The sequence below is a fragment of the Thamnophis elegans genome, chromosome 7, assembly GCF_009769535.1.
Source record: "Thamnophis elegans isolate rThaEle1 chromosome 7, rThaEle1.pri, whole genome shotgun sequence".
NCBI classification, from domain to species: Eukaryota; Metazoa; Chordata; class Lepidosauria; order Squamata; family Colubridae; genus Thamnophis; species Thamnophis elegans.
In genome coordinates, this window is record NC_045547.1 from 14,578,869 (window position 1) to 14,594,011 (window position 15,143).

Here is a 15,143-nt window from a genome sequence, read left to right on the forward strand (position 1 = left end):
AGTTACACCTAGCAGACTCTCCTTCCCGGCTGATGTTCTTCCCACTCTACTACTATTTCTGCTTCCTCTTCCTAATTCCTCCTGGAAAACAGTCTTCCTTTCACTTTTGCTAACTGATGGCTTTAAAAAAAATAGTCCTTGAAATAATTTAAAGGAACACTGTCATTTTTCATATAACACCTACATTGCTCAAACTAAAAAAAAAAACCCAGTCAAATTTGCTTTTCATAACCTGAGTCCTTTTACTATCTGCATATCCCATTTTGGAAAATGGACTATATGCAGCACTACTACTTATTATTTCCCGCCTCTTTTTGGAATTATTTAAATCTTTCATTGAAATTATGTTAATAGAATAACACAATTTCCAATTATTTCTCTTAAACCATGGCTTAAATATTTACTTCTCAGCTATTTTTTATAGTTTAAAATCTAAACACCCAAAGGAAAAATATGTATTCTTTTAATTAAATGGCAGTATCCCTTTATATCTGTATTTCTCAGGCTTGGCAACTTTAAGATGTATGAACTGTTGGCTGGGATATTCTAGGAGTTGAAGCCCACACCTCTTAAATTTGCCATTGTTGAGAAACATTGCTTTAAATGCAATGCTGTGTTAAGTGCAGAAAAGGAAAGTTGTGGCTTTCTAGTTGTAGTTCATGTTGTGTGACTGATGTTGATGCAATTACTTTGTCACGGGGCTGCCAGAATGCTCGCAAATCGATTTGGAACTGGAACAGGGATTTCCATTTAAAATATCCAATTAAGATATCTACAATAAATTTAGCAGCCTTAATTAATGTCTAATGAAGAGAGTCTTCAGTTACTATTGTGAAAATCTGAGGGGTTAGTGTTTCCCTCCAAAAGAAACCCACAGAATGTGACTTCATCTGAACAACTCAGTCAGAAGTGAGGAATTCTGGGAGCTGTGCCCCAATATATTTGCAAAGTGCTGTGTTGGGGAAAGTTGTTTAAATGTTAAGGGAAGGCATGTGAAGGCTCTAAGATAATTTATCACCAGTTTTAGCTTACTTGTGGTAAATCTCACTAGAGGACCTTGCTCTAATTCAACACTGAGTTTGATTGAAGTCTAATTTCTGAAATTAATTAGAAAAGGAAATATATGAACCAAGGGTCCTTAAATATGCAACAGTAGTTGGACTACGAGAGCTGTTCATCTAAACTTGACAGAGACAGCTGTCTTACAATCTCCTCGTGAAAAGTGCTATCTGCAGCACTTGTGGGTGATCTCTCCTTATCCAGAGAGGTATTACGAAGAGCCTACTCGCCGAATCATCTTCATTCTGCCAAGGTCATCAGCTTCACTTTTATTGAAGTCATCTTCAGTTCACCATTTCTGCCCTGGAAGTCCGATGTTTCATTGATGTTTTTATTTTGGATAATACTTGTATTGACAATTGATTCACCACTTAAGCAATGGCAAAGGGATATATCTAAGTTTATGTGACGGGGGGGGTCACAATTTAAACATAAGGCGTTACAAGATCCAAAGGAAAAAGGAAAATTAGTTTTACCTGACTTGAAATTGTATTTTGTAGCTTGCTGTTTGGTTTGGATAAAATACTGAGTGCTGCTAGGAAATAAAAAGCTCTTAATGTTAGAAGGACATGACTTGAGATTTGGGTGGCATGGATATTTGTGGTATGATAGAGTCAAGATTAATGTGAATTTTAAAAAACCTTCATGTTAGACATGCCATATTGAGAATATGAAACAGATAAAATTCCAAACTGTGTCCAAAAAGCTATTGTGGCTGTCAGCTTTAAAATATGATAGAACTTGCTGAGATTGCCAAGTTATTTTTTTCTGATTAGAGAAAAAATATTTATTGCCAACTCGAAACCTGTTACAGACATTTTGCATAAACAGAAAAATGAACTTTACGATTTATGGTTTTGATAATTAGATAGGATAGATCATAGCAAGAAAAGAGACATAACGCAACTTTGGAGAGAGGTAATTGTATTTATACCTGCTGTAAATCTACTTCTGTATATCTTTTTTCTTTCTTTCCTATTTTTTTTCTTTCTGTCTTGCCCTTTGAACTTTACATTTGATTATTTTCTTTTTATTTTTTTATTCCTTACTCTATTCAAAGAGGTATCTTTTGGCTTAATTTGACCACTTATTTTTTAACCTGTTGTTACAAATCAAGATGTTTGGAAGTGAATTTCATAAGACCTCTGCTGCAGAAGCTATCCTGATCAGTGGTAGGTTTTTGGATGCAGTAGAAGATGCTGGCTGCGAAGACCTGTACTGGCCCAAGGCCTGGGTATTGTAGAGATTGCCTTTTTTCTGCTTGCCCTGTTCAAAAAATTAGGAAGCACTTGCTAATGGTCCCATCTACTAGGAGACACAGTGGAGAAGGCCCAGCGGTTGGCATTCTTTTAACAGCACCCATTGAAACAAGGGAGTCCTCCATCATGGCCTTCCAAAAGACTGTTAGGGATTAATTTTAACCTAAGGTGACCAGACGTCCCAGATTTGGCGGGACAGGCACGATTTTTCATCGTTTTTCCCGCGTCCCGCCCGCTTCTCAAAAAACCCCGCTTTATTTTGGCGCTCGCTGGCTCCCCCGCCCATCAGCTGCCGCTAGCTCGCTCATTATTTCCTCATCTATTTCTAAAAATCTAAGCCAGCCCAGCCTGCCGCTCACTGATTGGCCTGGACTCCAGCCAATCAGTGAGCTGGCTGGGATGGAAAACTTTAAGCACGCACGGGAAGTTTTCCATCCCAGCCAGCTCACTGATTGGCTGGAGTCCGCTTAGCACGCCGCGTGAGTCACAGGAGTCTCCATTTCATTTCGCGGGCGTTTGCTTTGTTTTGCTGCTTCAGCTTCACTGGTGAGTAACCAGTGGGAATTAGTAACCTGTGCGGGGTTACTGAAAACAGCCGCCGCAGCCCTCCTTCCCTTCCCTGTGTGCGAGAAAGGCGCCCGCTCGCTCGCCAGCCCGCCCACCCTTGGACTCCGGGGCAGCACCTACCCAGCGCGGCCGCTGCCGCGCTGGTTCCTTCGCGCCCCTCCCACCCCTCTGCCTCCTTAGACCTCCACACAAGAGCGGCGGAGCGAACGAGCGGCCACAGCCGTCGTTGCTTTTAAATGAGGCTCCGCTCGCTGCTCATCCCGCTCCTTCTTCCTCCTCCTCCTCCCCTTCCGCCCTCAGCAGCAGCAACGGCAGCCGAGGAGGGAAAGGTGCACTTTGGCAGAGCTTCCACAGCGCTGTGGAAGCCCTGTCAAAACGCACCTTTCCCGCCTCGGCTGCAGCAGGGATCGTGCCGCCACTTTATCTTTCTCCTCCTCCTCCTCCCCTTCCGCCCTCAGTAGCAGAAACGGCAGCCGGGCTGGGGAAGGGGCACTTTCGCAGGGCTTCCACAGCGCTGTGGTAGCCCTGTCAAAACGCACCTTTCCCGCCTCGGCTGCAGCAGGGATCGTGCCTTCACTTTATCTTTCTCCTCCTCCTCCTCCCCTTCCGCCCTCAGTAGCAGAAACGGCAGCCGGGCTGGGGAAGGGGCACTTTCGCAGGGCTTCCACAGCGCTGTGGAAGCCCTGTCAAAACGCACCTTTCCCGCCTCGGCTGCAGCAGGGATCGTGCCTTCACTTTATCTTTCTCCTCCTCCCCTTCCACCCTCAGTAGCAGAAACGGCAGCTGGGCTGGGGAAGGGGCACTTTCGCAGGGCTTCCACAGCGCTGTGGAAGCCCTGTCAAAACGCACCTTTCCCGCCTCGGCTGCAGCAGGGATCGTGCCTTCACTTTATCTTTCTCCTCCCCTTCCGCCCTCAGTAGCAGAAACGGCAGCCGGGCTGGGGAAGGGGCACTTTCGCAGGGCTTCCGCCGCGCCCCCAAGGACCGCTGGCCGCTTCTTCTTCTTCCCCGGCCTTCCCAGTTAGCTTGCTTGAAGCTCCGAGGAGGCGGGAGGAGGGTCGCAGGAGTGGAAGTGGGGGGAGGTCTCCCTGGCCGGGAAGAGCTGAGAGGCTGCCGGCCCCTTTTGCAGGAAAGTTAACTTTTCTTGGCGAAATCCTGCCCCCCCCCCCCGCGTGGGTGAGTGGTCGGCTGTCCTCTTCCCATAAGCCGCCCGGAGTTACCTGTGTGTGAGGTGGGCTGCCCTATGCATTTGCGTGTGTGCGCTGGAAAGAGAGTGAAAAAGAGAGGGAGAAATAATTATATTAATTAGATAGATCAGTCTTTCTCCACCTTGGAGACTTGAAAGTGTGTGGACTTCAACTCCCAGAAAGGGAGTTGGGAGAAAGGGAGAAAGGAGGAGAGAATGAAAGGAAGATGGAAAGAAGAAAGAGGTAAGGAGAGGAGGATGGAAAGGAGAGAAAGAGGGGGAGAGAGGGTAGAAAGGGAAAGAGGAAGAGCAGGAGTAGGAGAAAGGTAAGGGAAGAAGGAAGGGGAAGGAGAGGAGGAAGGAGGAAAGTAGAGAAGGGAGGGAGGGAGAAAGGAAAGGGAAAGGAAAGGAGGATGGAAGGGAGAGAAAAGGAAGGAGAGAGGGTAGGAAGGGAAAGAGGAAGAGCAGGAGCAAAGGAGAGGTAAGGGAAGAAGGAAGGGGAAGGAGAGGAGGAAGGAAGAAAGTAGAGAAGGGAGAGAGGGTGAAAAGAAAGAGGTAAGGAGAGGAGATGGAAAGGAGAGAAAGAGGAGGAGAGAGGGTAGGAAGGGGATGAGGAAGAGCAGGAGTAGGAGAAAGGTACAGGAAGAAGGAAGGGAAAGGAGAGCAGGAAGGAAGAAAGTAGAGAAGGGAGGAAGGGAGAAAAGAAAGGGAAAATAAGGTGGTGTTATAACAGGAGGAAGGGGTGGTAAACAAAGCAACCCAAACTGTATATTATAACCTATTAAATGAAATAATAAATGTATAAGAATGATAAATGTTAAAACACTTGTAACCAAATGACATGCTATATGTGATGATGGGTTTTTTTCTTTTTGTTTTGCTTTTATTGTTGTGGGTATGTGTCGTCTATGTAACAAAAAAAATAAAAAAGTTGATAGGCAAGAGGAAGGAGGAAGGAAGGAAAAAAGAAAAAGAGGGAGAGAGGAAAGAAGAAAAGATGGAACTAGAAAGGAAAGAAGGGAGGGAGGGAGGAAAGGGGAAGACAGGGAAAGAGCAGAAAGACAGAGAAGGTGAAGGTAGATAGGCAGAAGGAAGGAAGAAGGAAGAAATAGGAAAGGAGGGAAGGAGGAAGGAACAGAAGCGAAGAGGAAGAGAGAAATGGAAAGAGCAGAAAGACAGAGAAGGTAGATAGGCAAAAGAAATGAAGCTGAAAGAATGGAAGGAGGAAGGAAGAGAAAAAAGGAGGAAGGGAGTGAGTGAGGAAAGAAGAGAGGATGGAAGGAGAAAGGAAGGAAGAGAGGGAAAGAGCAGAAGACAGATAAGGTGAAGGTAGATAAGCAAGAGGAATGAAGGAAGAAGTGAGGAGTCTCGAGGAGGGGGAAAACATTTAGTGACCAAAGTTACAATGGCATTGAAAAAAGTGACTGATGACCATTTTTCACACTTAGCGACCATTGCGACCATTTTTCACACTTAGCGACCGTTGCAGCATCCTCATGGTCACGTGATCAAAATTTTGTTTGGCAACAGATTCGTATTTATGCTGGTTTCAGTGTCCTGGGGTGACCTTTTGACAAAAAAAATTTTTTTTAATCAAACACCCCCCCCCCCCCCCCCGGTCAAAGGTGTCCCTCTTTTCCAATCTGAAAATCTGGTCACCTAACCACCAGCGATGCACCAAGTGAATTTTAATGTTAGTCTCCAATTTGGAAAAATAGATTTTGAACTTTACTGTTTTCATTACAAGTATATTTTGTATTTTGTGCTGTGTTTTGTTTTGTAAGCTCTTTCAATTTTATTAGAGTCTAATGGGTTTCAATCTCATTTAAACAAATAAACAAACATGAGAGAATTAATTCTTCAGTTCTGTATTGAGCGTTGAGCTTTGCAAGCCTGTGAGATGTACAAAGTGTAACTCTGCACTGGTTGATCAGCAAAAGAGTGGAGATGAATGTTATGTAATTCACCTATTTAATGCTTTGCTTTAGCGTTCCTTGCCCTGCACTATTCCAGGTGTCTTCTACTAAAAAATCTATTATAATTGGACCATAGTTCGTAGGAGATGGTGGAATTGCAGCCTGACATATCTGGAAGATGTGAGTATAGGGAAGTCTACCTTATTGTGCAGTATTTGATAGAAAGGTTTTTGGGGTTGTGGGAGTCTTCGTTGTTGGATTGGATAAGGAGTTGTCTGGGTCTCTGGTGACCTCAACAAGGCTTTTTCTGCAAAATTTAATTATTTGACAAGTCATCCAAGGGATAGGCTACAAGGTTTTATAATTTTAATTAAAATTAACACTTGACAGACCATGTAGATCTTTGATATGTGTTGTATAACTTGTGTACCAGTTAGCAACCTAGATGTTGCATTTTATATATACTTTTTAAGGATTAGGTTAGATAGGAAACGCTTTTCAGTAGTCTAAGTATGATGTCCTCAGGCACAGATGACTGTTGCTAGTTCAGAAATAGTCATGGTTCAGAAATAGTCACAACATTCAGTGAATGTTATTGTTGTAAACACTTCCTTTGTTATTGTTGCTACCTGTCAATCTAGAGGCTGTGAAAGCTCAAAAGAACATTCCTATGCCGCTTTGTTGATGCAAACCTGGTCAATTAGAGCTGTAAAATTCCAATAGCTTGAAATAGATACTCAATCCTGGATCTTGAGAGAGAATTCAGAATTAAAACTTATTCTTCCAGATTTATTTTGTTATTTAAATGACCCATAGATTGTTCTTGTCGATATGCATCTCCATGTCTGATTTCCTCAAACAACAACAAAAAAACCACATTGGGAACATTTGAGCTAGTTATTTTATGATTATATATCTCTAGGTATGTGGTAGATAACCAGCAGTGGAATTTCTTCAAATATGGTTAAGTTCAGAAAATATGTACTTTGTAAACTATTTAGGTAGCTACCGTACTGTACCCTCCTTTCCTCTGATTAAACTTTTCCATACTCAATATAAATGTTTCTTCTGTCTATGAAAATTGGTTTATCTCCACCCTGTTTGCAAACTGGTGTTTCTTTCATTTTGAACCGTCCTGTGTTTTTCTGTTCTAGTTCTGTGATGGTCCCTTCTAAAAGAACTTCCCAAATTGTGTAGTTCTTCAAAATGGAAAACATGACTCTTACACTTCCATTTTGAGTACATGTAACTTTGGCTTCTACTGAATGCTTTCAAAGGAATGTGATGGTTCTTCCTCATTTCACAGTAGTTTCACCACAGTTCATCTGCTGTAATCCTTACGTCACAAATCTTTCTATAAGACTTTGACTCTTTACATATAAACTCATGTAGTTGCTCCTCTGGGTCCTCCCACAGAGTTTTTCCTTTTCAGCATGCATTATTGTTCTGGGCCTCCGGTGCCTAGTAAACACCACTGAAACTAGATAATCCATTCTGGAAAAGTTTAGAGCAGGGTTGTCAAACTTGCAGCCTGCGGACCAGATGTGTCACACACTGGCCACTCCCACGCCCGGTTTAGCGAAGGGGGGGGAGTTCCCAATACATCATGTGACTCTGCTGTGACAATGTGAGTTTGGCACCCCTGATTTAGAGTGTATCTTGAATTCTTCATGATGTTGGGTGAACCTTTCTAGTCAACATAGCTAGATAGGAAATGATTGGATTTGTCTAAAACAACAGCTGGGATCTAAAGTTGATTCAGAATATTGAACAGTGAGAAATATGCCTCCTCCTGTCTCTTCAGAGGAAGTAATTCTGTGCTTCTCTCAGAAGGAACGTTTGTTTACTGGTCCTGGTTCCATACAGATTTTTCCTTTACAAATACATTGGATCAATGGAGTATATTCCATAGTTTTCTGCCTTCTCTTTCTATTCGAAGCCCTAAAGTCTAAAACAAAAGCTGACGATAGAGTTCTGTTTGGGGTCTTACTTATTTTCACGTGAAATTCAAACGGGAAATATTTGTGCTTAGTAATAAACATTGTTCAATTTATAATAATATGGAAGTTAGAAAGGTTCAAGTGTATATGTACTAAGAGAAAATGTATGGATGAAGCTAAGGCAGGCCCAGTCTAAGCATATTATTCATTAACAAGTTGTAGCCAAAGATTCTTTTCTGTGATTATAGATATTTTGGGCAGAAGGAGAAGTTTTTGTCTCTGACCCCAAAATATTTAACATAAGGGATATATAATCTTGGTCAATCTGCTTTAGAAGATGTTGGGTAGTTGGCCCTTCTTTATATGCCATTGTTTTCTAAACATTAAACATTTTCTGTCATTGACCCATTTTTGTGGGGGACCCTCATCCCAACACGAAGTAAAATGGGCCTTTCAAACATATTTTGTAGTCCTGCTTTCTTAGAAACTTAATATTGCTCGGCAACCTCTTAGTATTACCTTCTCTTTGTATCCATAAAGTGTAATATTGCGTGAAAAATCTACATGCACAAAACATGTCAAATCTTGGCAATTTTTCTTCAACCCTGGTAATGTTTGTGGCTCTTGCTGTTTTCGTTTACAACAGCCCCAGTCTGTTCTCTTCCATCAGTGTTGACAAGGGATGTTTCATTTGTAGACTGTTGTTTCCGTGTCTCCATTTTTTTTTGTATTATTTTTTTCTTTCCTATTTTCTTCCAGTTGGTTGCTTCCTTTCTTTCTCACTTATGCTTTTTTTTGTGTGTCCTTTTGCTTGTCTGTTTATTTTCACCCTGTTTCTCCTCCTTTTTCTCTCCACTTCCGATATCCTCTTCCCGTCCTTTCTTCCTCTCCCATTTTTGGTCCTATTGAAGTTGAGCCCAATGCCGGGACACCACGCCGTAGACCTCTCTCCTTCTGTCCTTGCTGTGCCCATGAAGGTAACGTAAGTTCTTGCATTCCCTCCATCCACGTTCCAAACTGCAGTTGAATTTCTATAGGGACCCATAAAGCTTCTCCTTTCTTTCCTTCTTACTCAGTGATACCTTCACTATCAAACGTATTGCAAAATGTCCCTGATAATATTGTAAAATTACAATATTCCTTTTTTAGATGGGATCTGTGAGGGTAACTATAATACTCCAGGCTACCGAAGCTCTTTCTTCGGAGTGGTAATAGTGCAACACAGCAAAGTTCCTGTTTGGCATGCTAGATATCCCAAAGAGGTTCTTGGAAACTAGAGGAGAAACCAAAATCCTTATAAAATTAACAAGGGAAAGAAATACTGTAGTTTGGTTTGGTTTGGTTTTTTGCAACTGATTTTCCTTGATTTCCCTGACATTTGAATGGTCAACCTCCTGAACTTGTGTGATCTGATTTGATTTCCTGGAGTTCATACCTTGCTAAGCATTTTCTCAACTTTATCTCATGTGGACCCAATATCCATTGTAGAGTTTCCATTTCCCAAGGCATGGGGGCAAAGGGATGGAATGTGACTGTTGTGTGTAACTTATGCTAATCACTGTATCTGCTTTTCATGGTGGGATTTCATCCACTGTACGTGCCTCTTCCCCACCTCCACCTCCTCCTTCTGCTCATTGGCTTTGACAAAATAAGTCAAATAAAAGTTTCTATAGGTCAGTAAATAACACATATTTGGCTATTTTGTTTAGGAATTTTCCTTTGACGTACCCTCTCAGTGGAAAGAGTGGGGAGGATTTCCAACGCTTTTCATGGCTCCACCATTCTGGCCATTTGCATGTACATAAGCTTTTCTTTCTCTCTCTCCTTTCATCATGGCTATAAGGGCACTTGTGCAGAGATGCTCAGAAAAGCATGCTTGGACTGAGCAGTGGACGGGTATTGCCACTTACAACATGAAAACCGTAATGCATTTAGGATGAAGGGTTTGTGTGGTTTCTGTTCTCCTAATTCTATAGATGTTTTAGTGGTTTGAAGGAGGAAAAAATCACAGGATGCCAGGCCACCGGAAGTAAGAACTCTACCAAGAGCCAGTAGATCATACTTCTTGAGTTCAACGATGAGGTTCAAGCAACAGTGAGATTCCTGAAGCAGGGTCTAGTTTCAGGGACTATTGTGTTTTCTCAACAGATGTGAGAAATATGTTTTGTTATATAAACCAGCTGCTGCATAATGTGACCTAATAATATAACCAAGCAGTGAAAAACTGTTCCATTCAGATGGAATTACAAAACTGCGCAAAGAATCAAAATTGATTATGACTTCAGTAATTTTACACTGTATTGATGAAATTCTGGGGAAACATTCTTTGGTTAGGATCTACCTTGTTAGTTGGTTATTTCAGTTCCACTATTTCTTCTTGGCCTTTAAATGTAATTGTTAGCTGTGGAAGGCCCTGCATTTTTAAATATGCAAAACACCCTTTGATATAGTTGTTGATGATATTTTCATTTTACTGTCTGTGAATTTTAAAAATGGCAGTTCCAAAACAAGTGGTTTGTGTCAGTTCAGGAAAGTTGGGGTAGAGTCACATTAAGAGAAAAGGCTTGTCTTTTGTATATATGAGAGTTTGGGAAACTTTTGTTGATGGTCTCTCCATTTGCCAATTCTGTAAATGTTTCTAGGTCAATTTAGCTAATAGAGGCAAGTCTTTCATAATCAGAATCGCCTTAGAATCACATTGTTTGTGTTTGTATTTGAATTGGTATTGTCTGTGATGAACTGCTATTGTATATTATTCATTGGTTGTGGATACAACTATTTTGCACAAACATAACGTGCCATTTAATCTGCCCTCAGAGATTGTTGTTGGATCTACTAACTAGAAAATACATCTAGAAATTATTGTGATAGAAGTCAGGAAGTGATTGCTTTTAGTCATTAATGTGCAGGTCATGTCAACAATGATATTTTAAATTAGCTGTGACTCAAGGAAGTGTGCTGAGTTTGTACAGTGATCTGTCTATTAATCACTCTGTAGTTAGGTGTGGTTGTCTTCTGAGTTATGAGAATGGGTGAGAGATTCACATGCACATGAATATCCAGATCACCCAATATCCATCATTCAAAGCTAGGCTACTTGAAGGTCTGAAATTACACAAATTAAGAAATACAACACAGTACTGAACAAAGCATTGCCATTTTGACTATTTATTCTGGGGGTGGGAGGCATTACTATCTAGGGAAGAATCTAGATGAATGCATAGATCCAGGGGAGAGTTTGGGGCTTGTTTGTTTTTTGTTTTAACTTTATGTGTGTTAGAGGCAAACTAACAAATAGACCTGATGGGAGCGCTCTGGCAGCATCTCGCTCAGCTTTCTTTGCACATTTTGCCCCCCTCCATTTTTGTCCCTGCCTGACTGTTGAGCTTGTGAAAATAGCGGAGCGTGTGTCTGAGAGCTGACTCCAACATTTCTCTTGGCAGGCATGGGGAAGAAGGATGACCCTAAGCTGATGCAAGAGTGGTTCAAACTGGTACAGGAAAAGAATGCCCTGGTGCGCTATGAATCGGAGCTGATGATATTGTAAGTAAGCATTCTGTACTTTGCGCCCCAATGTAGAAAAGTAACAAATAGGTCGTAGCACCAGTATGGCTGTAGTTATTGACGCGCTGCTTTCTGATCGTTGTGATAAGTGGAAAATTGCTTTAAAGGTGAATGAAAAGACTTGAATGAATGACCCATGAAAAGATGAAGGTGATGAATGAATGGTGAATGAAAAAGACAGAATGGACAGTACTGTGTTAGATCAATCGCTGAATCTATGATACACAGCTTCCATAGTTCTAGACTGTGATTCCTGCAATACAAAATTCCGATTGTTCAAAACTGCTGATCATTAAGTGGAATAACTCTCTAACTGATTGATATGACAGTGTGGACTGTTTGGGTTGTAGAGAAATTTGGAATGCCCTTCTTGTTAATAAAGATATTAACTGGCAGATTCTGTCATAGATTTTTTACCCCCCCCTTTTTTCTGTGCTTATTTTGTCTTTCTAGACCAGGGTTATCAAATTCAAGGCCCAGGGTTTGGATTCGGCCTTCAGGGTGTTTAGATCTGGCCCTTGGGGCCCTCCTGTAAACAGCAAAGGACCAGCCTATGGTGCCTCTGCCAGCAAAATAGGAGCTCGGGAGGGCTGCATGTGGCCCTCCTAAACTCCGTTTTCACTGGCAGAGGGTTGCAGGAAGCCATCACAGCTGACAACGAAGCTCGGGAGCCTGTTTTTGCTGGCAGAGCGCTCGGGCCAACACAGGGGCCCCTGACACAAGTGACATTGGCCATGCACACTCCGGGCCCCCAAGGTCAAACACAACCTTGATGCTGCCCTCAATGAAATTGAGTTTGACAACCCTGTTCTAGACTATATGCAAACCATATAGCTACATAAAACTAGAATTCCTCACCTAGAATTTTCAACGGGCGCACCATCTTAGTATCCTTTTGTTCTTCTATCAATGTACATCAGGAAAAATACAAAAGTGCTGATGTTGAAATATCTCACCTGTGTGTTTATCTGATCATCTTAGATTACAGAATAGCTTCGCTCAGTCCTCCTTTGTAATGAGTGGAAAGGAATTGAACATTTTATTTAATTAAAGATTATTGAGTTCAGGCACTCGTGAAGTTTCTTTGATCCTGGAAATAACGTCATGCCACAAAATTAGCACAGATGTTAAAACTGAAGGTTGTCACTATTCTTGAAAGCTTGCTTGACTATTAATCCTTTAAAAAGAGAGAAAATATTGGAATATGTCATTTCAGTGCTGGGATTCAAATTTTTTTACTACCAGTTCTGTGGGCATGGCTTGGTGGGTATGGCATGGCTTAGTAGGGGTGGCAGGGAAAGGTTACTGCAAAATTCCCATTTCTTCCTGATCAGCTGAGTCTCAGGAGGCAGAGAATAGATGGGGGTGGGGCCAGTCAGAGGTGATATTTACCGGTTCTCCAAACTATTCAAAATTTCCACTACCGGTTCTCCAGAACTGATCGGAACCTGCTGAATACCACCTCTGTGTCATTTCCTGAGCATCCTCAAGTTAAAATCATAGCGGAGGTTCCTGCTGAAATGACCCATAATTAACTATTCTCTACCTTTCTTTTCAGTGCACGCGAGTTAGAATTAGAGGACAGGCAGAGCCGGCTACAGCAAGAGCTTCGAGAGAGGATGGCAGTGGAAGGTAAGCCTGGTAGGGAGTTTCTTGTTCTCAGTAGAAACAAGGTGTCCCAAATCCTTAGGACGTCTGGTCTTTACAAGTTTACTATTTTCCCCTCTATCCAGATCAGCTGAAGACAGATGAAGAACTCTCGGAGGAGAAGAAGATCTTGAATGAAATGCTGGAGGTGGTGGAGCAGAGAGATTCTCTTGTGGCTCTGCTTGAAGAGCAGCGCCTCCGAGAGAAGGAGGAAGACAAGGATTTAGAAGCGGTTATGCTGTCCAAAGGCTTCAACTTGAATTGGTCCTGAGTGCATCACCATGACTGGTTGCTTATTCTGCATTGTCCATTTGGCCTATGCCAAGTCAGATGGAGCTGCCTGGTTAGAGGAGACACCTTGGAGCAGGAACTGCTTCAGGAATCTTGCAGCAGCTAAGTGCTTGAGCCAGGAGCTTCCTGCTTAAGAGGGTTGCTTGTAAGGATTCAGAGTCCTGGGTGAGGCTACCGAGCCGAGAACGAAGTCGTGATCTGAGATTGCGTGCCTTCCCTGAGGACCTGTGCAAGAGGTCAATGTCTTTGTCTGTGTGTAGGTGGGTGTGTGAGATCTCCGAGAGAGACTAAAAACGAAAATATTTTGTGTGATTTTTTTTTTTTTAAAGAACTTTAACCGATTTAGGTGGGCCATAACCTGTTCATTTCATATTTACCCAACCTGTGGTATTAATGGATTTTGTTCATTTAAATAACGAAAGGAAAGGAGTGTCAAATTGATCTTCTGAAAGGTCACCTTTGTAGCAGCCTTTGGGAGAGCAAACCACTCACAAAGCACACTGTGTAGATGCTCTTCTCACCAAAGAAATCCGAAACTGCCACTGTGGTCCAGGTATGGAGGAACATCCATATCTGAAGGTTGACGGGAGACTTGGAACACTAAGAACTTGAAATGTGTTTTTTTGTGACTTCCAGAAAGACAGGAACAGAGGCAGACTCTCCCTCTCCCCTTCTCTGCAATCTCCACGTGTTGCCATTGTTCCGAGCAGATGCAGCATGCAAACTTTTTTTTTCCTTTCGGCCACGAAGTGCTCCGGACTGAAAGAAGCTGCTTCCCGTTTTTTGATGACCTTGGACTACTCTATTGTGAACTCGATGAGTTGCACATTTGGACACTGGAAGGTGCTTGTTATCAAAAGATGGTTTCATTCAGAAGCATTTTGGAGGGGTTCTCGTGGGGATCGTTCTCCAGCATCAAACTTTCCAAGAGTGGGCTGGAAAGTAGGTTTTTGATTCTTTGTGTTTGTGGGAATATTTTTTTTCCTTTTTCTTTTCTTTTTTTTCCCCCCTTTGCACATCGGAAATGAAGCAGAAGACCTATCCTGGCCCTTTAGTCACTTTAGATCCTTTAATGTCCATTAACTTATTTTTTAATACTTGAAAGAAAAATTGGTTTTTGTACCTTTTTAAGAAGTGAACAGATGAGTGTGTGGTAAATCTGTGTGCCAGCCCGACCTTTGTGTGTTTAATGCTTTCCCTTCTTCCCTGTATCTATTTATTAGAGTCATTATTAATGATATTACTGTTACACAGTACATTTGATCTGAAAGAAAGATGCTTCTAATTTCCAGACTATTGATTCTGATTTGGGCTTCTTTGTGTTTAGCGGGAGGACCTGGGAAATACGTGGGAAGAATTCCCACACAGTATTTTCTTGCACCCTCAAGGGAAAGTTTAGAAGGAAAAAGCAGTGATCGTTGGATTTATTTCCTATACTTCAAAAGGGCCCCCATTCTTCCCTGAATATTGGTAAACATACAATGTTATTTACTATTGTAAGAGGTTTGTAACTAGAATGGCATTGGTGCTTCTGTTCTTGTAATCAACCAATGATAGGGGGCCTCATAGAGTCCAGCTCCAAAGGAAGGATTAGCACCAATTTCAGTGGTTCTGTCCCCAGTGTCCCCTGTTTCTGGTTTGTTCAGGAAGGGAATAAGTCCATGATGGGCGAACTGATGGCACGTGTGCCAGAGGTGGCACGCAGAGCCTTCTCT

At 42.1% G+C, this 15,143-nt stretch overlaps 1 protein-coding gene across 5 annotated transcripts in view; it reads left to right on the top strand.

Annotated features, from left to right (window-relative positions):
- The window catches only part of MICAL3 (microtubule associated monooxygenase, calponin and LIM domain containing 3), a 218,929-nt gene extending 204,207 nt beyond the window's left edge, over window positions 1-14,722 (top strand). For all 5 annotated transcript variants that reach the window (XM_032220796.1, XM_032220795.1, XM_032220797.1 and 2 more), the window contains 3 exons: window positions 11,370-11,469; window positions 13,049-13,122; window positions 13,224-14,722. In XM_032220796.1, the coding sequence (XP_032076687.1) occupies window positions 11,370-11,469; window positions 13,049-13,122; window positions 13,224-13,408 (359 nt within the window). In that variant the 3' untranslated portion in view covers window positions 13,409-14,722. The remainder of the gene's footprint in view (window positions 1-11,369; window positions 11,470-13,048; window positions 13,123-13,223) is intronic.
- The last annotated feature ends 421 nt before the right edge of the window (window positions 14,723-15,143 follow it).